This window comes from Mesocricetus auratus, unplaced genomic scaffold (genome assembly GCF_017639785.1).
Source record: "Mesocricetus auratus isolate SY011 unplaced genomic scaffold, BCM_Maur_2.0 Super-Scaffold_100691, whole genome shotgun sequence".
In the NCBI taxonomy this organism is placed as follows: domain Eukaryota; kingdom Metazoa; phylum Chordata; class Mammalia; order Rodentia; family Cricetidae; genus Mesocricetus; species Mesocricetus auratus.
The window spans coordinates 44,063,124-44,088,749 of record NW_024429267.1 but is presented as its reverse complement, the minus strand read 5'-3'; the positions used below and the strand labels follow the sequence as shown (position 1 = coordinate 44,088,749).

Genomic DNA, 25,626 nt, shown 5'->3' with positions numbered 1-25,626 from the left:
ACACCTATTTTCAATAGTGTATAGAAGTTGGTCTTACATGTAGGCATATATGCATTTATGTGTATGTATGTGTACCTGATTCCAATAAACATGTAGGCATATATGCATTTATGTGTGTGTATGTGTACCTGATTCCAATAAGGACCATGTACAAATTTTATGTATAAATAAAGGAATAGTCTGTGGTGAACAGATATATGTGTGTACTAATGCATGCGATATCACCACAAATCTTTTCACTACATTTTTTATGTATTAAATGACTTATTTATCAAACCATTTAAAATTATCCCGGACAATAATACTGCTTTAAGATTACTTAGAATTATGCTAGTCAAGTCCATGTTTAAGTCCTGAAATATTAGTTCCATAAATGTTGAGAATTGGTTACTTTGGCTCTGATTAATTTTTAAAATCACCATTATGTCTTTAATGCTTAACTTGAGGCTTGGTATTTATATGCATTTAAAATTTATGAACGAAAGAGTGATGAATGGATGAATGATGAATGAATAAACGGATGGCGGATAATAAACGGATGGCGGATGAGTGCTTAGATGTGTGAAGGACTGAACGTAAGGTTGGGAAGTGGCATTTCCTTTTCTAAATTTCTTGGCCCAGCCTCAGTGAATCTCTGATGCCCGCAGGCTCTTGTCAGCAGGCTTCTTCCACCAAAGTTGCAAATAAAAGTTTCAAATGTAACCATGATTCCCTGAGTTAATTGTGAACGTTTTCTCATAGATGTATTTGTTATTACTTACTGTCTCCATGTACTCGGAGAGTCACACCGGTTTCTGATCTTTTCCCATGACGCAGGATGTGAAGACATGAAGGCTGACATCATGTTTTTGGTGGACAGTTCTGGAAGCATCGGGGACACAAACTTTGAGACAATGAAAACCTTCATGAAAAACCTGGTGGGGAAGATTCAGATCGGTGCCAACAAAGCTCAAGTTGGGGTTGTTCAGTTCAGTGATTATAACAAGGAAGAGTTCCAGCTCAACACATTCCCCACACAGGAAGAAATTTATGCCGCCATAGATGCCATGTCGCCCATCTTCAGAAACACTTTGACTGGAAGCGCGCTAACCTTTGTAAATGACTACTTTGACCTTCCCAAGGGGGCCCGCCCCCAGGTCAGGAAGTTTCTCATCCTTCTCACAGATGGGAAAGCCCAAGATGAAGTGGGGGGTCCTGCCATGGCTCTCAGAAACAAAGGTGTGACCATCTTTTCTGTGGGTGTGTATGGTGCCAATAGGGCTGAGCTGGAGGAGATCAGTGGGGATGGCAGCCTGGTTTTCCACGTTGAGAACTTTGATCATCTGAAGGCAATAGAGAGTAAACTCATCTTTCGTGTGTGTGCTCTGCATGGTAAGTGACCCTGATTCCCTTCAAGACACCAGTGGTCCCCTAATTTCTTATTTATGTTTGTTACATTAAAACTCGCACAACCTGATGAAAAATTTGGAAGGTAGTTTGGTACAAATTAGTCTTGCTTTTGGTGAATTAAATCTATTCTGAAAAGGTCTCCAAAGGCTATAGTACTTCCAGCTCTAATCATTACAAACCTGGGTTTTTCTATTGTCAGTTTTTAATACTAAATGATTTTTTAAAAATCAGTTTAAGCAGAAAATTATGGAGGTAAGTTTAGAGGGAGAGAGAGGAGAGAGAGAGAGAAAGAGAGAGAGAGAGAGAGAGAGAGAGAGAGAGAGGGAGGGAGGGAGGGAGGGAGGGAGGGAGGGAGGGGGGAGGGAGGGAAGATTGAATTAGTCGAGTGTGCTGACTTGAAGTAGGAAGAGTAGCCGCCTCTCAAATGATTTATTAAAGGATTGTTTCATGGCTATGCACAGCCATTGTCAGGCAGAAACTAATTAGAAGCATAAATGCATCTGCCTTTTAATTATATTAAATGGTTCCCTAAACATTCTGGATCTACCAAAGCACTGCTCATATTTTAAATGTGCAGTGCATTTTTAAAATTGATTTGTATTCTTATCTTTTGGCAACTAGGCATTTGGCTGCTCATGTACTATCACTTGTGAAGTTTTATTATCGGGCTTTCTACCTGATTGCTTGGGGTTACCATTTTTATCTCATAAATCATAATGCTTTTTAAAAAAATACTGAGCAATCTTCAGTTGCAGCCAATTATTTGCAGTGCAGGGAACTGAGCCTAGTGTCTCCCAGATGCCAGCTCTGCCACTGAGCTGCACCCCCAGCCCGAATCCTATCAAGTTCAACATCTCTTGAGCTAGAGTTTGTTATCAATTTGCACAAGGACAGAAGACAGCCAACTTCAGCTGCCTCATATAGTAATCAACTGAAACATTTTTCCAGTTGTGCCCAGTCACCATGTTTCAGGGAAGCCTTTGCCCAGGCTGCGATAGCCTGAGCTCATTCATGGTGTCTGGGACTTGAAAACTTGATAACCTCACTGGCAGACATGAAGACTGGAGATAAAACAGGCTGGTGGGTATGAAGAAAAAGGGAACTTTGGACAGTTGGAGCCAGAGAGGATGGGATGCAACCTCCAACCTACATAGTGAGCTCCTGAACTCTTAAGACAGCAGTTCGTTTTGGCAAGCACTAGAAAAACTCATCATCATATTGTCCTTGAATTGGCTTCTGATGTTGCTTTTCTGCTGAAAGCTGGTTAGCAAAGGTGCCATGAGGTCTGAGACAGCAGGTCAGTGGTGTGGTGCAAGGACCATCAGTCATAAGGCCCCTTAGGTCAGGGTACACGTGCACTTAGAATCCTGCTCTGGCAACTTGCCCTTCAATGCACATTGGCTTCTTTCTCTGTAAAATGACAACCACCTTGAAGAGCAAAGTGAGACAGGGACTGGGGAGAATGCTTAATCAACAAAGTGCTTGCCACAAAAATATGAAAACCACCAGAGTTTGATCTCCAGCACCCATCTGAAAAAAACAGATTTTGCCATGAACTTGTAATCCCAGTGCAGGGGAAGCGGGGATAGGCAGAACCTTGGAGCTTGCAGGCTAGTCAGAGGATGTGGAGATAGGCAGACTTGGGGATTGCTAGCCAGTCAGCCTTGCCCACTTGGTGTGGGTTTCAGAAACCAAGGTTGATGGTGTTCTGAGGAATGAAACCCATGGTTGAATGTTGGCTTTCACACACACACACACACACACACACACACACACACACACACACACACAATGGGAGGATACTAAGTGGGGTATGGGGAATGAATTGGGAGTGTGATATACCTAGAATACTCATGGGAAAGGTTGACTGCTTTTCCTCTTGTGTTTAGGATGCTTGGTAGAGTTTGTGAGTGCCTGTTCATTTTTTTATTTCAGATTGCAAGAGGATCGAACTCTTAGATATTGTGTTTGTGCTGGACCATTCAGGCAGCATAGGTTCACAACAGCAAGAGAGCATGATTAACCTCACTATCCATTTGGTGAAGAAGGCAGATGTTGGCAGGGACCGAGTCCAGTTTGGAGCTCTCAAATATTCCAATAATCCTGAGATCCTTTTCTATCTTAACACATACTCAAGCAAATCGGACATCATTGAGCACCTGAGGAGGCCCAGGGATACCTCAGGGGAAACCTACACTGCCAAGGCTCTTCAGCACTCCAGCGTCCTGTTTACAGAAGAGCATGGCAGCCGCCTGAAGCAAAACGTGAGACAGCTGATGATTGTCATCACGGATGGTGTGTCGCATGACCGAGATAAACTCAACGACACAGCATGGGAACTCAGGGACAAAGGCATCACCATCTTCGCAGTAGGTGTAGGAGCTGCCAACCAAGGGGAACTGGAGACCATGGCAGGGAAGAAAGAAAACACTATCCATGTAGACAATTTTGACAAACTGAGAGATATTTACCTGCCTCTGCAAGAAACTCTGTGCAATAATTCACAGGAGAGTAAGCTGCTCTTTTACTGATATAATAGTTTATTCTTTGAGAATTGCACTATTATGTGTTTTGGTCATATTCACACCCACTAGCGTCTCCCAGACCCCGCCTCACATTTCCACCCCCAGATTCATGTCTTCTTTTCCAGTTTGGGTGGCCCATACACTTACGGATGTGGTGCCAACTACTGGAGCTACATCCTTAAAGGGAACTGACTGACTCCACCTCCCCCAGAAGCTTTCTACTGCCACCAGCTCCTCAGTTAGGGGTAGAGACTTGTGATTTCCTCCTACCTCCACAATAGAATGTTGACTGATTGATCTTATGCAAGACTCATGCAATCACAGCTACTGCGAGTTCATGAGTGTAGTGGTTCTATCATGTCACAAAGACACTGCTTAATATGGTCCTCTTCTACCTCTGGCTCTTACAATCTTTCCGCCCCCTGTTCTATGATGGTGTCTGAGCTTTGTGAAGAGTGATAAACTCATGTGTACTTATTCATGCGTGTGCTCAGGTGTGTGTACCATCCTCCCCCATCCATCCTGTTGCCATGCAGGTCACTCTCAACAACCTTACACATACTGGACCATGTCACACTACTGTGTATAGTATCTTGGAAGCTTTCTAACTCTATCCAACCATTATGCACTTCTCCATATCACCTGTTGCTCCTGCCCTCTTCATGTTTTCTTTATTATTCTCAAAATTTTCCACATTTTTGTGCACATCATTCTACCCACTATAAATACTCAAGCCTGTCACTTACTTGCCTGTATCTAATATACCTAATAATTTTAAACTTTTGTTTGCGTTGTGCTAACTCTGGCACCTTCTCTTTCTCTTGGTGTTAACACTAAGTATTTATTTTTGCTGTCTTCTCACCTGTATCAATCAAAAGAGTGAGTTCTTTGGGTTATTGGTCATTACTGGATTCCCTTCAAATCTAGTACATCACTAAGACTGGTCTTGTCTTAGAAGTAAAGATGCTACTTTATGCTTATCTCCCATGTTACCTTTGGAAGTGGATGCTGAGATGGAGTTTGGGATGCATGATGTCTATTAAGGAACCACACTTGTGAAATAAAAGGGAAGGCAAGGCAGGCACAAGTTAGACAGGGATGCATATCCAATGAATCTATAAACCTAGAAGCTCCAGATCAAGCACTTCCCAGGACGGTTGCCCAGCATCCCACTAAGATGGCAAGGTTGGGTTGAGAAGGGAGCGTGGACTTCCCTGGGAAAGATATGTTGTTTGCAAGGCATTGTAAGGAGGCTGACCCTGAAGTTGCTGAAAGCCGGAGGCTCCACCAACTGCAGGGAGCTCTATCTTCCTTGAAATCCTGTCTGGGCATGGCAGCTCTGTGTCTGCCCCTCTGTTTTTCAAGAAATCATGTGACTGGGAAACCAGGGGTTACTGTTTGTGATTACCCTTCTGCTGTCCTACCTGAGCCAGGGATTCTGGCTGGAACTTGGAGGAAATTATCCCTTGGCTTTAGAATATTTCACATGGAACTTCAGGGAGATGGACCTGTGATCTATTTCTGAACAATGCACACTTGTCCCATCCACTTCTAATATTGAGGTCATGACATAAAAAACTGCTGTAGAAAAAAAGAGCATATTTAAGTTTCTAGAAGTCCAGATATACTTCTTCCTCCATAGTAACTATGTGTTCTTATGAATTTACCTTGAATTCCATTTCTACACATACAAAATTAGAATAATGTGTCATAAACTGGTGGGGGGTTCTTACTGTTTTATTACATGTCTAAAGTGTTTGATACATGTGTAATCTGGCAACATCAGTTAACAATAGGAGTTTCAATAATAAAATGCTATTGCTACCTAGACTGCTCTGGTCTGCAGATATTGAAGAGATTTCTAGGCTTATAAAATATCTCTTCATGAAAATATTCAATCTATCCAAATTACCTACTTCTTTCTGAATAGCCTGCAATATCTTTTCCAATAACTCATGCAACTATAATTACACTTTGAAAAAAATGTCTATTATCCTACCCTTTCCTACTATTTTTTTCTCTCTCGTTGAGGTTCAATCAGTGTGTCTCACTCCAGTTAATTTATCTCAATTTGCTCCTAATGCAAAACAATTTAAGTATTTAGCAAAGCAATTTAAGTGTCCTAGTAACGGAACAATCTAGAATGTTGCACGAGGAAAATAATTTATCCTTTTTCTCTCCCCTTCTTGTTCCAGCCTGTAACCTTCGGGAAGCTGATGTAATCTTCCTTTGTGATGGCTCTGACATGGTGTCTGATTCAGAGTTTGTTACCATGACAACTTTCTTGTCAGACTTAATTGATAATTTTGACATTCAGTCTCAAAGAATGAAAATTGGGATGGCTCAATACGGGAGCCGGTATCAGGAAATTATTGAGTTAGAAAGCTCTCTGAACAAGACTCAGTGGAAGTCTCGGATCCAAACCGTGGCCAAGAGTAAGGGGTTTCCGCGAATTGACTTTGCTCTTAAGCATGTGAGTGACATGTTTCATCCCTCCGTCGGTGGGAGGAGAAACGCTGGCGTTCCTCAAACTTTGGTTGTCATCACATCCAGTTACCCCCGCTATGATGTGGCAAATGCAGTAAAAGTCCTGAAAGACCTTGGCATCTGTGTCCTGGCTTTGGGCATAGGGGATGTTTATAAGGAACAACTCCTGCCCATCACAGGCAATTCAGAAAAGATAATTACTTTCCAAGACTTTAATAGATTGAAGAGTGTGGATGTGAAGAAAAGAATGGTCCGTGAAATCTGCCAGAGCTGCGGGAAAGCCAGTGAGTGTCCTGCTGTTGTTTGGTGTTATTTGATGGTGACTTCCTGTACCTCTGTTTCCCAAGGGTGTCCTGTGGGCCAGCCCCCGTGAAACCCATTTAGAAGAATGTGCAGTGAGATGAGACATTGATGGGTGCTTTCCCCTGGAAGCTTGTGTTTAGTCAGCCTTCCTCAGTGATAGGATGGGTATGGAGCATGAGGGAGTATGGTAGGGCTGTGTCCTGTAGGTGTCCCTGTCGCCTCACAACCATTCAGAGTTTATGCTCCTCTCAGTACCGGAGCTCAGTCTCCTGTATTTTCAAGTCCTCTGGACAATGTCCTTCACTCAGCAGGATGTAAGGAAAATGAACATTCACTATTGAAACTTTTTTCAAACATTGTTAAACTAGTAACAGGTTAAGTGTGTATGCAATGTGTGTGTGTGTGTGTGTGTGTGTGTGTGTGTGTGTGTGTGTGTGTGTATCCATTTATGTACATATACATAGTGGATGTTTTCTTAAAATTTTTATTTTTTAAAATTTCTGTATATGGTTGTTTTGCCTGCATGTATGCCTGTGGACATGTCTGCAGTGACTTTAGAGGTTAGAAAAGGGCACCGGCTCCTCCAGAATTTGTCTGCATGTGTGTGTACGCAGCACGTGGGTGCAGTGCCCGCAGACATCAGAAGAGTGTATCAGATCCCCTGAAACTGGAATTACAGATGGTGTGAGCCAGCATGTGGGTACTGGGAACTGAACCAGGTCCTCTGAAAGAGCAACCAGTGCTCCTTATTACTGAGCCACCTGTCCAGCCCTTTGCTTTGAAGAATAACATCTACACGATTGTAACGGACTGAAAATTTCAGTTGTCTTCACAGACTTTTCGGTTCACAAATGTAAGTGGCTACAAAGGCCTTTTGGATATGGTAGAGGAATCGGCTTGGCAGGGTGTGAGGTCAGCAAACTGGAAAACAGTGAGCCATCCAATGGGGATGTCACTAATCAGCTGCAGCTGGCAGTAGCCACAGGGGCTCAGCTTCTGTGCATTTGGACCTGTGCAGTTTCTGCGCAGTTGGGAAAGCAGCATGGCAGCTGGCATTCCTCACTGTGTGGAATCTGTGCATGGGTAGTAACTCCCTGCTCTGGTCATCTTCGGAGCTATGATGCCGGTGGTTTCTTCCTCCCTGATAGCATGTGTCAGTCTCTCTAAGGGCTCCGGTTCTTTTATGTCCTTTTGGGTATTTACGTGGAGGCAACAGAGGAAGGAAGGGCCCTGGGTCTGGAATTGGAAAACCAGAGTTCTAACTCTGGAATAGGGCTACAACATACTGAGTCACTGTTCCCTAGTCTGAAAAGGGACAACTGGCAGAGGGGATCCTACATGCTATGTGCTCATTCTGTCTAGCTGGGGTAACTTGTTAAATTAGCTGACAGCACTTACAAACTGGAGACTTTGCATTAAAATATAGATTTGCATTAAAAGTGGATTTAACAACATGGGGCCTGTTTACCACTTGGCTGCTCTCAGCTGTGGCTGGCTGTGAACAGGCCTGGGGTCCAGTCTGCTCTCCTGGTAAGCTTTCACTCCCTGGCCATTTGACTTCTCTGCATTATCCACCTGGCCTTTGCAAAACTTTCCATTTATGACTGCTAGACTTGGAATAATGTTTGTCAAAGTATGTCATCATTAAGAGCAGGAAAATTCACGTATAAAGCTGCTAGCAGTGAGTTGGAACTACGGTGTGAAAGCTCAAGTAACCACTGGAACTTGTTGCGTGTGAAAGGGGCAGAGAGAGGACCTGTGCTCTGCATTGAGAGAGTAGCCAGCACCTTTGGTTTTGAACATACTCTGGGTACTAGATACCCATGGACTCCAACTCTAGAGCTGACAGAACCTTTTCTCTGGTCCCCCTTCCATCCTTACTCAAGTTTTCTGATTAACCTAGTCTTGTTTCTTTGGTCACCAGATTGCTTTGTGGATGTAGTGATGGGCTTTGCCATTTCCACTCACCATCAGGACCAGCCTTTGTTCCAGGGCCATCCCCGCTTAGAATCATACCTCCCAAACATCCTAGAGGACATCACCTCCATCAGAGGGGTGAGCTGTGGAGCAGGTGCAGAGGCACAGGTGAGCCTGGCCTTTAAAGTGGACAGTGACCCAGAGTTCCCAGCCAAGTTCCAAATCTACCAGAAAGCAGTGTTTGACAGCTTGCTGCAAGTCACCGTCCGTGGGCCCACTCATCTGAACGCACAGTTCTTGCAGTCACTATGGGACATGTTTGAGGATAAATCTTCATCCAGGGGCCAGGTATTCTCACTACAGCCTACTTCCCCTTCCTCATCCCGCATCTAGTCCTCCTTTCCTGCTTATATCCCTGGCTTCGCCATCATCCTGTTTTCTCCTCTCTTTCTGTAGGTGATGCTCATCTTCTCAGATGGTCTCCATGGTGAAAGCATCACCACGCTGGAGCAGCAGTCAGACAGGCTCAGAGAAGCAGGTATTGAATTGAAGATGCAAACAGTGGAGATGGGGCATGTGAACAGGTTTCTGCCGTACGTGTTTTAGGTCCTAGGCTTTGTGTAACCATTTGCAGGAGATGTGGTTGGGGACTTGTGTGAAGTCCTTTGATTGACCCCCACTTTTCTCTCCTTAATGATATCATGCTAGCCAAACATACCTGTGGCCTCCTATAGACACGCACTGTTGGCTGATCCCCGCTGCTTGGACTGAAGGTAGTTTGCTGGTATGAAGTAGTTGAGGAAGGAGAAGTTTATTTTGGCTCATGTTTGGGGGGAATCAGTCCGTCATGGTGGGGAAGGCATGGTGGAGGCAGCTTCATGGTGGCAGATGCTTGCTTGTATCTCACCCGAATAGGAAGCAGGGGAAGAGTTCTGGAGAGCAACTGGCTTTCTATTTTTCTCCAGTCCACGGGCTGGAACTGCCTGTATTCATGGCAGGTCTTCTTGCCAACCAGAAACATTCTCATGAGCACACTGGTGTTTATTAATTCAGTCAGGTTGACAGCAAAGAGTAGCCATTACAGGTGGGGTTAGACCAAGTCCCATCCCAGTGAATGCAGCTGTCAATGATAGAGGCATGTACAAGTCTTGCCTCAACTGTGTCGACTCTGGCACGATAACACTCCAGAGTCTCCTATGACTCAGGCCAAGCTGAGTCTTCGCTGAGATAAAACCCTGCCAGAGCTTCCCTTTCTCTTTGCTGATTTTCTTTCTCAGTCTCTCTCTCTCTCTCTCTCTCTCTCTCTCTCTCTCTCTCTCTCTCTCTCTCTCTCTCTCTCTCTCTCTCTCTCTCTCACACACACACACACACACACACTCACTCTTTCCCCTCTCTGGTTCTGCTTCTAGGGTGTCTGACATATGGTGTCGTTTGCTGTCTCTTGCTATCCAAGTGACAGGTAGCACAAGCACTTCTCACCGGCGTCTGTATCTGCTAGTTTGGACGGAGCCTGAGGGGAGATGGAAAAGGCAAGAGCGAATCTTCAGTCCATTAACTGTCAGATAGGACACATCTTGTGAAGTTGTCTTGAAGGAGCCCCAGACTGGCTTTGGAGATTCAATATTCACAGCCTCCTTAGAGTCCAAGGTTTCCTGCTTTATTGCTGGATGGTGCCACCTTCCTTGCTTAGATCCCTTCAGCACCCTCTCGTGGTCCTTGGGTTATGTACCGACTTCCTCACTACGGCACCCGAGACTGCAGACACCTACCTCTGCTCCAGCTCCAGCCTGAGCTCACAGAACTTCCCTCCTTCAAGGTGCTGACAGTCTCATTCCTTACAGTCTTCGTTAGACCTCGGCACCCTCCATTCTTAGCCCTTATTCTCCAATCTGTGGTTCTTTCCCTTAGCCAACTTCTATTCATCTTCAAAGTCAGCTTAGCCACCACTTTCTCCAAGAATCTTCCATAATCCGGGGACTGTCCTCCCACAGTCCCCCAAGGCTGTCCTCCCACAGTCCCCCAAGGCTGTCCTCCCACAGTCCCCCAAGGCTGTCCTCCCACAGTCCCCCAAGGCTGTCCTCCCACAGTCCCAAGGCTGTCCTCCCACAGTCCCAAGGCTGTCCTCCCACAGTCCCAAGACTGTCCTCCCACAGTCCCGAGGCTGTCCTCCCACAGTCCCGAGGCTGTCCTCCCACAGTCCCGAGGCTGTCCTCCCACAGTCCTGAGACTGTCCTCTCACAATCCCCCGAGGCTGTCCTCCCACAGTCCCCCGAGACTATCCTCCCACAGTCCCAAGGCTGTCCTCCCATAGTCCCGAGGCTGTCCTCCCACAGTCCCCCGAGGCTGTCCTCCCACAGCCCCGAGGCTGTCCTCCCACAGTCCCCCGAGACTGTCCTCCCACAGTCCCCAGAGACTATCCTCCCACAGTCCCAAGGCTGTCCTCCCACAGTCCCCCGAGACTGTCCTCCCACAGTCCCAAGGCTGTCCTCCCACAGTCCCAAGGCTGTCCTCCCACAATCCCAAGACTGTCCTCCCACAGTCCCGAGACTGTCATCTCACAATCCCCCGAGACTGTCCTCCCACAGTCCCCTGAGACTGTCCTCCCACAGTCCCCTGAGACTGTCCTCCCACAGTCCCCTGAGACTGTCCTCCCACAGTCCCGAGGCTGTCCTCCCACAGTCCCGAGGCTGTCCTCCCACAGTCCCGAGGCTGTCCTCCCACAGTCCCCCGAGGCTGTCCTCCCACAGTCCCGAGGCTGTCCTCCCACAGTCCCAAGGCTGTCCTCCCACAGTCCCCAGAGACTGTCCTCCCACAGTCCCCAGAGACTGTCCTCCCACAGTTCCCAGAGACTGTCCTCCCACAGTCCCCAGAGACTGTCCTCCCACAGTCCCCCAAGGTTGTCCTCCCACAGTCCCGAGGCTGTCCTCCCACAGTCCCCAGAGACTGTCCTCCCACAGTCCCCCGAGGTTGTCCTCCCACAGTCCCCCGAGGTTGTCCTCCCACAGTCCCGAGGTTGTCCTCCCACAGTCCCGAGGCTGTCCTCCCACAGTCCCGAGGCTGTCCTCCCACAGTCCCAAGGCTGTCCTCCCACAGTCCCGAGACTGTCCTCCCACAGTCCCCCGAGACTGTCCTCCCACAGTCCCCAGAGACTGTCAGGAGCTTCACCTCAAATAAGACTTTCATTGGTCCCTGATGTTCTTCCCAGAGAACTCAGAGAATTTTCTGATTCTGTTCATCTTATGCATTAGACCACGAACTCTGACACAGGAAGGATGTTACCGATCCACTCACCCATCTTGTCATCCTGGTACAACAATTGGCACACAATGACAAGATGCATGAGTCAACCAACTAGTGGATGAAATAATGAGTCAGTGAATGAAATACATTCATCTGAGATAGGAATCACCCAGAATCTGGGCTCCTGGAGGATAGCTTGCTAATATTATTCCAGAAATTCAGAACCCTACTCCAAAGATATACAATGTGTTTCTTAAAAATAACGATTGAATGCCCAAGAGCTGCATCAGAATGCATGTGAGATATTGAACACTGCTTCCTGCTGTTTTTTTTTTTGTGTGTGTGTGTAGTAATTTTTTGCTTACTCTTTGGGGCCTGCCACCCAGAACCCAAATAAACACACAGAAACTTATTCTTGCTTATGAATGCCTGGCCTTAGCTTGGCTTGTTTCTAGCCAGATTTTCTAACTTAAATTATCCCATTTCTCTTTAACTACATTTGCCTTTGGGCTTTTTACCTTTCTTTGTTCTATATATCTTATTTTCCTTCTTACTCCATGGCTGGCTGTGAGGCTGTGTGGCTGGCCCCTGAGTCCTCCTCTCCTCTCCTTTTTCTTGTCCTCACTCTCACTTTAAATTTCTCCTCCTATTTATTCTTTGCTCACCAACTCCAACCATTTCTCTCTCCTGCCTAACTACCAGACCAATCAGGTGTGTTAGGAATGCAAAGTACCATAGCTTCGAAGAGTTAAACAAATGCAGCATAAAAGAATGCAACACATCTTTGCATCATTAAACAAATATTCCACAGCATAAATGAACGTAACATATCTTAAACTAATATTCCACAACACTTTTCAGCTGAATTGTCAATAGTTTCTCTGGTGTCTAACGTGTTCTCAGAAATGCGTTGTATGTTGAGAATCCTGCTTCCTCTGATGTTTGCCTTTTCCAATTTCTGGTTCTTTGAATGACATTTACCGAGTAGAAATCTTTTGTTGGGTGAACCTTTTGGTTTCACATGTGTTATTTTTACTAAATAGGACTTGATGCTCTGTTGGTGGTGTCCCTTAACACAGTCGCTAATGATGAGTTTTCCAGCTTTGAATTTGGAAAAGGATTTGATTACAGGACTCAACTGACCATTGGGATGACAGACCTGGGCAAGAGGCTTTCACAGTATCTGGTGAGTTGTTAGTTATCTCAACTGCTACAAGAGCCAAGTTGGAATGCGGGTGTTTCCCAAGACTGCTGCCGTTTGTGTCATTAAGTATTTAGGATGTTAAAACATGCAAAAGACCATAACATCGTATTTCCCCCAGTGTTCTCAAGCATTGTGACTGACATGTCTTTGGTTATTAGTAAAACTAAATTTTTAAAACTACATTTGGGTTTTGTTATTATGGTTAAAATGTAGTATTTATCATCTCAGTATATAGTATATAGTTGATGTATATAATATATGGTTGTATTAGTTACTTGTCTGACAAAAATGCCTTAAGAATAGGAGGGTTTAAGTCAGGCATTGGTGGTACACGTCTTTAATCCCAGCACTTGGGAGGCAGAGGCAGGTGGATTTCTGTGAGTTCAAGGCCAGCCTGGCCTACAGAGCGAGTTCCAGGACAGCCTGCAAAACAATACAGAGAAACCCTGTCTCAAAAAACAAAACAAAACAACAACAACAACAACAAAAGAATAGGAGGGTTTGTTTGGGCTTGTAGTTGGAGGATTCAGCCCATCATGACGGGGAAGCCAGGCAGCAGGAGCGTGAGGCAGCTGGTCACACGGCATCTACAGGCAGGAAGCAGAGGGTGGCTGCTGCTGTAATTGAATTCCTCCTTTTTATACAGCCTGTGGATGGTTCTGCAGAAGCCTATGTTTAGTGTAGGTCTTCCCACTGTAGGTGGACTCTTCTTTTCCACCTACAGGTTCCCAAATAACTGACAGAGATACTCAATATTTATTGTAAATGCCAGGCCGATAGCTAAGGCTTATTATTAACTAGCTCTTTCAACTTAAATTAACCCATTTATATTAATCTATGCTCTGCCACATGGTGTTGCCTCTTTTTCATCTTGCACCTCCTGTTTCCTCTCCACATCTCACTGGAAATTCCTGTGACTCCACCCTTCTTCCCAGGGTCCTTCGTCTGGTTTTCCTGCCTAACCTTATACTGTCCAGCTATTGACCAGCCAGCCTCTTTATTAAATCAATCACAGTGTAATTTACACAGTGTACAGAAGGATTATTTCACAGCATCCCACCTTAATTAACCTAATCTAGAAGATCCCTCAGACATGCCAGAGGTTTGTTCCATGGTGATGATAAGGCTTATCAAATTGACAATCAAAGTTGACCACTGGTAGACCTCTAGAAAGTTTTCATTTTATGAGATTGAAACTCTGTAAACCTCTAGCTGGCAATGTGACCCTTTGTGCCCCTACCCCTGCAGAGTCTGGGACTCCCAACTAGACTTCTGTTCCTGTTTCTACTTAAGATTCCTTATATTGGCATCATGCAGCATTTGTCTGTTTGTGACTGGCTTAGTGCAGTGGCCTCAAGGCTTATCCCATGTTACATGTGACAGTATTCCCTTCCTTGCTGCACTATCTTTATCCACTCATCTCACAACTGACATTTTAGATCACTTCTACCTTATACTTTACATGGATAGTACTGTGGTGAACACACGTGAGCAAACATCTCTTCAGGGTCTTGTATCCACTTCTTTTGTGTATGCATTCACAAAGGGATTATGCAATATGATAATTCGGTTTTTAGTGATTTGAGAAACACATCAAAGCTTGTCCCCACAGTGACACACTTTCTCTAACAAGGCCTCACCCACTCCAACAAAGCCACACCTCCTAATGGTGACACTGCCTATGAGATTATGGGGGCCAAATACATTCAAACCAGCACACCTCCCTTAACTTCCTACTTTAATACATTCAAACCAGCACACCTCCCTTACTTCCTACTTTATTTCTTCCTCTTCCTTCCTTCCCTCTTTCCTTTCTGTTCTTCTGCTACTCCCTCACTCCTTCCTTTCTTGGATAGTTGCCATCCTACCACGTATGAACATTAAAGACTCTCTGTCTATCTGAGATAGGATCTCACTGTGTATCTCTGACTGGCCTGGACCTCTCTATGTAAATCAGGCTGGACTCAACTCAGAATGATCTGCCTGCCTTTGATGCTTGAATATTCTGTAGTATTAAGGTTTTGATTTGCATTCAAAACATATTTTTTTCTGTCCTTCTGTTCATTGTCATATTGCTAAATGAATGTGTAGGGAACCAAAAGATCAATCAGCCGCTAATGTTATTAAAAAGCTCATGATAATTCATACAATAGAAATTCTGGGAGATTGTCAACTAGGAATCAATATGTCTCGAGCCAACTTGGCCTGTCGCCATGTGTGTGATTGGTGCCTTTCTATTAATTGATGTTGTTTCCTTTTGAGAGGAGACACTGTCCCCACAATTTGTTGACCTGGTGCCTTTTCTGCAGTTCAAGCCATAACGCTCTCTTATTGCTTGCCCTCCCTGCCCCCACCAAAGGCAGGGCCTGGGCTGGTAGGTGGCTTATGATGTGTCTGAGTAGAGTTATTATGTAAGAAAATCCCTGAGGATTGTCGCTCACCCTTTTGCTATTCTCCCCCCCCCCCTCTCTCTAGGGAAACATCGCAGAGAGGGCTTGTTGCTGTACATTTTGTAAATGTCCAGGGATTCCAGGACCTCATGGAACCCGGGGACTCCAAGCCTCAAAGGTGCCATCTGATTGTGACCCTATTTTCTCTAACATGCCTTGCTTTGTCATGAGTGAGGCTGAAATTGAATAGTTGAATTTGCAACCTTTGCTCCATGTAATGTAATTGCTGTGGGCATCTTAGGTAACTTCCAGAGCACAGGAACAGGTTCAGAAGGGCTCACTTCTGCCACTGCCACTGAGGACAGCCCCCTTTTCCTCCGTGTCCCTGGAGAGATTGCTTTTTGGGTTTGCAATTTACACCTTCTAAATCTGCTTTAGGCAGTCTGAAAGGTGTTAAAACAGTGGAGAGAGTTGTGGTTTTTCAACAATAAATGAGATCGAGCTGAAAAATAAAAGAACAAATTACAGAATATCAATTATACAGCAGTAGAATGGAAAATGCATCATGGCATTTTCAATGAAAGACGGTGTCACTGCAAACAAATGAACTACATTCATTAAAAAACATGAACGGATTTTTGCCCACATAGTAATGACCAGAGAAATAGATAAGGCAAAGCAGGAGAATATATAGGTAGGATTCCATTTATTAAAACGAAGCTATACTGTTTGTGAGTGCAAGCAGTGAGGTATCGTTAAAGTCCAGGAAGTATTCCTGTGTTAACAGTGTACTCCTGAGGAGGGCTGGGGTAGTGGGTTCTGGGTGCATCTGATGGGGTGACCCAGTGTCTGGGACTGGCGATGTTCCATTTCTTGGCCCTAGGTGATAATTGCACAGATGTCACATATAATGATTATGCAAAGCTCACTTTGTAACAAATAAACTGTGCATTTATATCATACTTAACTTTGCATGCATTTTCAGATGGATTTTTGGTATCATGGTAAAAGTAATTTTTGTGATAAGTGTATTTTTTTCATCTTAATAACTTCAGCTTGTATTTTCTTCCCTCAATATTTCAAAAGGACTTAAATGGGGGTGGGCATGACTGTGCTACAATGCACCTGTGGAGGTTAGAAGACAACTTGCAGGAGTCAGCTCCCACTTTGTGGATTCTGGGGATGGAGCCCAGGTCATTAGGCAACAAATGTGTTTATCCACTGAGTCTTCTCCTCAGTGCAAAGCAGAGTGAATGTAATACTTGCTGATCTTGCATGCCAATAGACTTATGCTCCAGGGGCTCAGCAAGGATCATTGAGATCTTTGCTACAGGTTAAGTTACAAAGCAGAAGCAGCTAAGCTATGGCTCAGAAAAGTGACTTAGTTTAAATACTGCTCCTAGAAAAACAGAAGAAAGTGAAATAGGTTCCTGAATAGGGATTTCTGATTTGTCAATGATGGAGCTGGAAAGACGGCTCAGGGCTTTCTGGGGTGTCTGAGCTCAGTTCCCAGCACCCACATCAAGATGCTAACAACCATTAGTATCTCTAGCTCCAAGGGATCATGCACCCTCCTCTGGACTTCATATGCAGCTATACTCACGCACACACACACACACACACACACACACACAAACACACATACATACAAACACACACAGACATGTACATACACACATACAAACACACACAACACACACAGACATATACATACACACATACAGACACACATATACACACAGATACAGACACAAGCACACAAACACACATAGACACACAGAGACATGCACACATATACATACAGACACACACACATACACATGTACACATACACACATATACAGATATACACATATATACATACATGGACACACAGACACACACATAGACACACACACATGCACACACACACACACAGAGTCTTATGATTACTATCGCTGTGATAAAGCATCATGGTAGAAAGCAACTTTGGGGAGGAAGGAGTTGGTTTGCCTTAACTTCCATGTCACAGCCCATCCCTGAAGGAAGCCAGGGCAGGAACTCAAACAGGACGGAATCTGGAGGCAGGAGCTGATGCAGAGGCCATGGAGGAATGCTGCTTACTGGCTTGCTCCTCATGACTTGCTCAGCCTGCTTTCTTATAAAACCCAGGGCCACCAGCAGAGAGTGGCACCACCTATAATGGGCTATCAATTCCCTTCCTTATCAACCATTAATTAAGAAAATGCCCTCTAGGCTCGCCTACATCCCAGTCTTATGGAGACATTTTCTCAATCGAGACTTCCTCCTTCTGAAGATTCTAGCTTGTGTCATATTGACATAAAACCAATCAGCAAAACACATAATTAAAATAATAAAAATCCATATTAAAAATGATTGTCACAGCTTCCTGTAAGTCCCTTAGATATGGGAGTAGCCCCTCATCCATGAGAGGGTTCCCACGATTGGTCTACTGTGTCACTAGGAGGGTGTCCTACAAAGGGGCTGTGAGATGAGTCCAAGGAAAAAGCCCTATTAGATGTTGGATTCTCCCCAACTCGTGGCTTTATTGGCACAAAGTCCACCCAGCAGTCAAGGGAGGGCCTGGGGAGGAATGTCAAGGACCTCATGAGTTACACTGATGGAAGATGATTAAATGTGCCTTTCTCTTTGCCTCCTAGGGTTCTTCAGGGCTCAAAGGCACCAGAGGACACAGGGGAGAGGATGGAGACCCTGTAAGTTACAACTTCCTCCCCCACATGTTCACTTGCTGATTTTCTTTGTCCCAAAAAGCTTTATGGGATATTGTGTGTATTACTTTCTTTTAAAGATAGTGCTGTGGAGGAAAGGGCAGATTTTCTTTTTCCTTCACTAACTCCAAGCTGTGAACATCAGAGGCTCCCATTCCAGGGACTGTTTTGTTGTTGTTTTTAAATCAGTGTTGAGAGTCTGGGATTCTCCTCTGTGTCTCTAATCCAGATGTAGCAGCTTCTCTGCCAGGGAGCCCCTTTTATGCCCAGTGCTCTGTGCATGGTTCTAGGGCAGAGCTGGAGCACGTGTTCTTCATGTAGAGGAAGTGGGCAGGCTGCCCCAGAGCCATGACTTCATGATTAAATGCCGCCCAGAGGCTTGGAAGCCTCAGTGTTTGACTCTAAAACCAGCACCTTCTCTTGGCCCATCATCCCTATGAGCAGAACTTGGAAGGAATGAAGCCCCTTGGGTAGCTTCTCTAGGCACAGAGAGTGTTCAGTTCATAATGTTTATATTGTTTAAAGCATGGACTCTGGAATGAGATTCCCAAGGCCTGGTCTATGAGTGAGACCTTGACCAGGATGTTTAACTTCTTGATAATTCTTCTAGGACCCAAGGCTGACCTAGCTTGTTTTAAAATGACCACTAAGGGAGGGTACTAAGTGGCCCACTTTGTACCCTCAGTGGGATCTCTAACACTACCATGCCTGTGTAAGCATGTTTTTGTGTGTGGTGACTTACCCCACTGCCCTGCTGAGGGTCAATAGCTGGCTGAAAGTTCAGGCAATGGGAAACTGTGAAGTTTAAAGTCCTCTCAGTCTCTGGTGGGCAGGGGCGACACCTTGGGCCTGTAGGACCCTGATCTTGCAGGGGCGACACCTTGGGCCTGTAGGACCCTGATCTTGCAGGGACGACACCTTGGGCCTGTAGGACCCTGATCTTGCAGGGACGACACCTTGGGCCTGTAGGACCCTGATCTTGCAGGGACGACACCTTGGGCCTGTAGGACCCTGATCTTGCAGGGGCGACACCTTGGGCCTGTAGGACCCTGATCTTGCAGGGATGACACCTTGGGCCTGTAGGACCCTGATCTTGCAGGGGCGACACCTTGGGCCTGTAGGACCCTGATCTTGCAGGGATGACACCTTGGGCCTGTAGGACCCTGATCTTGCAGGGATGACACCTTGGGCCTGTAGGACCCTGATCTTGCAGGGGCGACACCTTGGGCCTGTAGGACCCTGATCTTGCAGGGATGACACCTTGGGCCTGTAGGACCCTGATCTTGCAGGGATGACACCTTGGGCCTGTAGGACCCTGATCTTGCAGGGGCGACACCTTGGGCCTGTAGGACCCTGATCTTGCAGGGATGACACCTTGGGCCTGTAGGACCCTGATCTTGCAGGGATGACACCTTGGGCCTGTAGGACCCTGATCTTGCAGGGGCGACACCTTGGGCCTGTAGGACCCTGATCTTGCAGGGATGACACCTTGGGCCTGTCCCCTCCCTCACGAGGAAGCTGTGTTAGCAGTTTTTCTTCTGAAAAGACACCCAGAAAAGCATCTTAAGAAAGGAAGGGTTTGTGTTGGCTTATGATGTGAAGGAGTGGTTTATCTTAGCGGGTAAACCGTGGGGTGGGAGCCTGAGGCATATGGTTACATTGCAGAGAGGGATGAGTGTCCTGCTCAGCCCCCTCCTCTCCAAATACCATTTTTCTAGATACCCCCTCTCCAGAGAGACCCCCTCTCCAGATAGCACCCCCTCCAGATATCTCTCCCTCCAGATAATTTTCTCCTCTTCAGATGATAGCTTTTTCCTTTTTATGTAGTCCAAGACCTAAGCCCGTGGAATGGTATGACCCACATTTAGTTGTTTTTCTTCAATTACCCTAATCAAGAATATCCCTTACAAGCATATCTAGAAGGTAACTTAATCTATGTAATTCCTCACATGATGGGTCCAGAGACAGTAGGTCCCCACACTCAAGAAGTGCATGACTGCTTTCTCCAGAAGCATTTAACTCAGGCTGTTGGCTGTTTCTAAATATTGACCTTGAGTCCCTGCTCCTCTCATGGATGGCCTGACTTCAGACAGACCTTGTCTGTGAGGAACAGCGTGTGTGTGTGTGTGTGTGTGTGTGTGTGTGCGCGTGTGTGTGTGTGTGTGTGTGTATGTGTACTTGCATGCACATGCATGCGTGTGCACACGTGTACTCACACATGGAAGCCAGAGGGAGCAGTCGACTTGGTTTTTTATTTTTAAGAGAAGGATCTCTCACTGACCTGGAGTTTGTTGATTTGGATGGGGCTGGCCAGCCAGTAAGAGCCCCAGGGTTCCATCTGTCCCTGGCCACACCCCCAGAACTGGGATTAAACACCATTCTTGGATTTTTAAAATGTGGGTTTGGGGATCAAATTTAGAACCTTCCACTCCCACAGAAAGCCCATTCCCACCTGATCTCAGCAGCCCAAGGACAGGCTCTCCTGCCTTCGTGCTCTGTTCTTGCAGTGATGTGTTTTCCCATCTGTCTCTGCTCTGCTCTAGCCCTGGGCACTGAATGGCTTTTCTATGTCAGCAACACTGCCCTCCCCAGGGTGGCATCAGGGCCCCGGGCATAATGCTATGGCGTTACTGAGCAATTAGAACTGGGGCTAGGAGGAAAAGTGGCCTCACTCTCTGATGGGAGCCAAGCGGTTGAGATTGCCATCAACCCATGTGTGACTTGTAAGGGAACCCTGAAGGCTGACAGGAACAGTGTGTGAACATGGGGATTGTGGGGGTGTGGGGGGTAGAGGGGGAGTCTGGGGACTGCAAAGGAGGAATTGCGTTGCCTAAGCTGGGGATGCCATAAGTTGTAGCTCAGTGCTCCAAAAGCACACTGCTGACAGCTTCCGGTAAAAGTATCCCTTTGGATACATGTCTGGATTCACTTTAGGGAAGACGAGGAGAAACTGGGCCTGAAGGAGATAGAGGGATCACAGGATGTCCAGGGACTCGAGGCCAAAAGGTAAGCTTCTCCTGGCTCATTGTGCTCACTCTCTTCTGACACCTTCCTGTCCTCTGTGACACATTCAGATGTCCTCTTTCTCTTTTCCGGTGACATTCCCCTGTCTGAAGACGAATCTTGAACATTCACTTATTTCCACCCAGAATCTTTATATGGGTGTGTAGCCAGAAGCAATTAAAGAAACAATGTGAGACAATGCTCTTAAGAGAGGCAGCCCCTTCCTGCTACAGAATTAGAATCTCCTTCTACCTTTAACCCTGTTGTGACAATGTCTTAATTTTTTTGCAGGGAGTCAAAGGATTTTCCGGAGTTCCGGTACGGGTATTTGCTTCTCAGTCGAGCTTGATCTCCTAGCTTGGATTCATTTCCTAACAAGCATGTGTCAGAGACCCCTGTTGATGAAAGTTTTCTAGCCTGGCAGGGTCCCATTGCTCTTGAGAGCTCCAAATAAACACACAGGACTTATACTAATTATGAAACTGTTGACTGGTGGCTTGGGCTTCTTATTGGCTAGTCTGTCTTAATTTTTAACCCATTTCTATTAATCTATGTATTTCCACGTGGTCTTGGCCTTGTGCGTCCTCTCTTCCCGGGCTCTACATAATGACTCCATCTATCTACATTTCCCAGAGTTCTCCTCACCTCCTAGCCCCGCCTATACTTCCTGCCTGTACAATCAACCAATCAGTGTCTTATTCATCAACCAATAAGAGTAACATATACACAGAAGGGCAACCTCCATCAGACTCCCTGACTGCATCAGTCTTGTTACCAGTGTCCTTGACAGCTGTCTGTTGTCCCTCAGGGAGAGCATGGAGAAGACGGTCTTGACGGGCTGGATGGAGAAGAGGTAAGCCATCTGTCTCTTCTTTTGAGTTGCCATGAAGCCATTATGAGGTTGATTTTTCCAAATGAGGTTTTGTTTTATGTTTGTTTAGGGATTTTATGGACTTCGTGGAATAAAGGGAGAAAAAGGTGACCTTGGCTCTCAGGTAACTCTCTCAGTAATCAAGTAGTCCCTAGCGATAGCTCTAGCCCTGTTTACTATGCCTGCAATTAGGGATAAAACTGACAGGTAGCTTCACCACCATCTTAGTTACCTTTCTTCAGGCTGTGGTCAAATGTCCGACCTTTCCGGATACTCCCAAAAGCATCTGGACACCCCCAAAAGTATCCTGACACCCCAAAAGCATTCAGATACCACAAAGGCATCTGGACACCCCCTAAAGCAGCCAGATACCCCCCAAAACAACTTACGGGAGAGCATTTATTTCAACTTACAGTTCAGAGGAATGTAGTCTATTTTGGTGGGGAAAGCATGGTGGTTGAAGGGTCTTGGTCCATGGCACTGGCCAGGGAACAGAGAAGGGGGATGACCAGTACTCAGCCCTTTCCTTTTTATTCAGTCAAGGACCCCAGCCCATGGGATGGTGCCGCCCACAGTCAGGGTGGGTCTTCCCTCCTTAGTGTAAACCTTTGGGGACTGGGGGCGACACTCACAGAAATATCCAAAGGTGTGTCTCATTAGTGTCCCTAGTGTTTCTTAAACTCAAGTTGATAAAATTAACCATGCCAATCATGCAATGAAAGCCTGTGGCAAACAAACCAACATGACTCTTTGTTTTGGGACTACTGTATTAGTTCCTTTTCTATTGCTATGACAAAATCCCTCGACCAAAAGCAACTTAGAGAAGACTTTGTTTTAGGTTATGGTTCCCAAGGGATAGAGTCCTCATGGTGGAGAAGGCATGGCATGGCAGCTGGAGCAGGAAACTGGCTGATTTTATCCATATAAGGAAAGAGAGAGTGAACAGGAAATGGGGTGAGACTATAAACCCCCAAAGCCAGGATCCAGTGATGTACTTCCTCCAGCAAGGCTCTGCCTCTTAAAGGCTCCATAACCTCCCCAGACAGCCCTGCCAACTGGAGCAGAGGCAAGAGTCCAAATATATGAGCCTCTGGAGCACTGAGTTTCTCATTCAAACCACCACAACTACCATCTAATTTTCAAGAATTTCCAGCTAGAAAAATTCACTGTGTGAGGTCTTTCTGTGGTTATGTTTTTCAGAAGTCTGTAAGTGAACACGTTTGGTCATTATTAGCTTTTGTTTTCCTTTCTGACACCAAAAACAAAAAGAATGAAAAAGTTGATTCGAATGCCTTGGAGTTATAAATAACAGTGAAATGTTTTGCTTATTGTAAATTCACCCCAACAGTGTTTTTGAACATCTGTAACAAACCAGACACTGAATTATTTGTCAGGAAGTCAGAGATTGGAGTGGCCCAGTGTAATCCTTATTCTCAGGAATTCCATGGTCCACAGAAATGGCTGGGGCCACTTGGGGTTCTTCTGACACCAGTCAGCTGGCACCAGTCAGCTTGGAGGTGGGGGTGTCCAGGGAGTCTTCTTGAAACCAGAAATGAATAGCAGTTGTCAAGGCGCAGATGTGGAAGAAGAACATTCTAGACAGAGGGTGAGCAAACACATGAAGCAGGGGTCCACTGAATGAGACAGAGTTCAGGTGGAGGAAGATGGATTTCAGTAAGAGGCTAGGACAGCTCCAGTGAGCCAATAGGCCGTGTGTGTGTGTGTGTGTGTGTGTGTGTGTGTGTGTGTGTGTGTGTGTGTGTGTAGCTTGGGAAGGGTTTAAGCAGAAGGCAAACAAATTTGTGTTTTAGAAATTATTTAGAAGCAGTGCAGGGACTGTTGGAGTTGACATGAATACAAGGAAGGATGAGGGGTGGGGCCATAGTTATTGAGACGAGATGGGATGGAGCCTTCAAGTAAAGCAGTCACAAGGAGAACAGACACATAACGTGTTAAGGGTATGCAGGGACCAACCTGGGGTGGCGCAAGTGAGCACTGGGTATAAGAAGTCACCCTCAGACTGTACAGAGTGAGGCCCACCTTAGTGTTGGTCCTCTAGAAACCTCTCTTGTCCCATTATAACCCTGGATCAGGGTCATATGCTCTTCTAATGTAGGAAAACAGGAAATGGGGGAATCAGTCAAAATGCCTCCAGGGACTGCAGCCTGGGAAAATTTCACTGGAAAATTGTTTGGGGGTGACAGTCGAAAACCCCTGGGAGCGCATTTCTGATGGACATCAGAAGTGCTAAAACTATTGAAAGCATCCAGTTAGGACAGCCAATGTCCATGTGTGATTGTTTAAATTTAAATTCACTGAAGTGAAAACTTCCACCCTTCTATTTAACTAAACACATTCCAAGTGTAGCATAGCCAAAGATGCTTAGTGGCCACCATGGAATTTTTCCCCACTACCATGGGCCTTTCCCCAACTGCTGAAAATTCTATTGGACAGCCCTATGCTAGACCATGAGAAGGTTTCCTGTTTCTTAGCCTGACCATGGCTTAAACTCGAACTTGGGAAATCTATGGGCACCTGAGGGATGCAGTAAAACGTGAAATATTTTATCTAATTGGCTGTCCACCTCTTGGCATTTAACACTGTTATAAAAGCCATCTACAGGGTAACATGGAAGATTATTTTATTTATTTATTTGTCTGTTGATTTGTCTGTCTGTCTATTTTCAGGGCAGCCCAGGTTCCAGAGGTGCCCCTGGGGAAGATGGGGAAAAGGGCTTCCCAGGGGATCCTGTAAGTTATTAGGCTTAATTAACTCTGAATTTTATCTCAGCACAATTCTGAGTGACTCACTTAGTGACTCCTGCTGAAGTGTAGGCAAGTGTTGGCCTAGGGAATTGGGGCAGTTGGTGTTTGTTACCCAGGGCTTTTTTATTTGAGGGAAATCTGTTCAAATCTGATATGGATTGATTATTTGAAAAGCCCAGAAAGGGGATCTAAAGTTCGATCATATGTGTTTTCACAGTGTGTTGAGACTTCCGACTTTCTGTGGTGAAAACTTCATTTTATTTGTCAGCTTTCTAATCTTACAGCCCAGAGTTTGATTTATTTCTTGCTTGTTTGTTGGTTTAACAGCATCGGGACTCAAACCCAGGTCCCAGTGCCTGCTAGGCAAGTGCTCTAGCATTGAGCTGTATCCCTCGTGAGATCCTCTCTCAGACTCAATTACAGGAGGCTTTCATTCGGAGTCTGAGGGAATGGCCAGTGCCTACCTAGGTGAAGCCACAAAGGGGAAGTTACTGCACGGCCAGTATTCTCAGAATACTGCCTTAGCCATCAAATCACCTTCCAACTGGGACAAATGTTACTTTTAAGAGTTTCAAGTTGGAGTTTTTTCTTTTACTTCATCTCTTAGTTTGAGTTAGCCCAGTGGTTTTCAACCTTCCTAATGCTGTGACCCTGTAATACAGTTCCTCATGTTGTGGTGACCCCTCCAGACATAAAATTATTTTCATTGCTTCTTCATGACTGTAATTTTGCTGGTATGAATTATAATGTAAGTATTTTTGGAGATAGAGCTTTGCCAAAGGGGTCCAGGCCCACAGGTTGAG

At 45.6% G+C, this 25,626-nt stretch overlaps 1 protein-coding gene across 3 annotated transcripts in view; it reads left to right on the top strand.

Annotated features, from left to right (window-relative positions):
- The window catches only part of Col6a5 (collagen type VI alpha 5 chain), a 104,416-nt gene that overhangs the window by 27,912 nt on the left and 50,878 nt on the right, over positions 1-25,626 (top strand). For all 3 annotated transcript variants that reach the window (XM_021229949.2, XM_040739796.1, XM_040739797.1), the window contains exons 6-18: positions 817-1,371; positions 3,325-3,900; positions 6,110-6,685; positions 8,629-8,969; positions 9,078-9,159; positions 12,905-13,047; positions 15,541-15,633; positions 18,116-18,169; positions 21,119-21,190; positions 21,479-21,505; positions 21,996-22,040; positions 22,129-22,182; positions 24,746-24,808. In XM_021229949.2, coding sequence (XP_021085608.2) covers positions 817-1,371; positions 3,325-3,900; positions 6,110-6,685; positions 8,629-8,969; positions 9,078-9,159; positions 12,905-13,047; positions 15,541-15,633; positions 18,116-18,169; positions 21,119-21,190; positions 21,479-21,505; positions 21,996-22,040; positions 22,129-22,182; positions 24,746-24,808 — 2,681 coding nt within the window. The remainder of the gene's footprint in view (positions 1-816; positions 1,372-3,324; positions 3,901-6,109; positions 6,686-8,628; positions 8,970-9,077; positions 9,160-12,904; positions 13,048-15,540; positions 15,634-18,115; positions 18,170-21,118; positions 21,191-21,478; positions 21,506-21,995; positions 22,041-22,128; positions 22,183-24,745; positions 24,809-25,626) is intronic.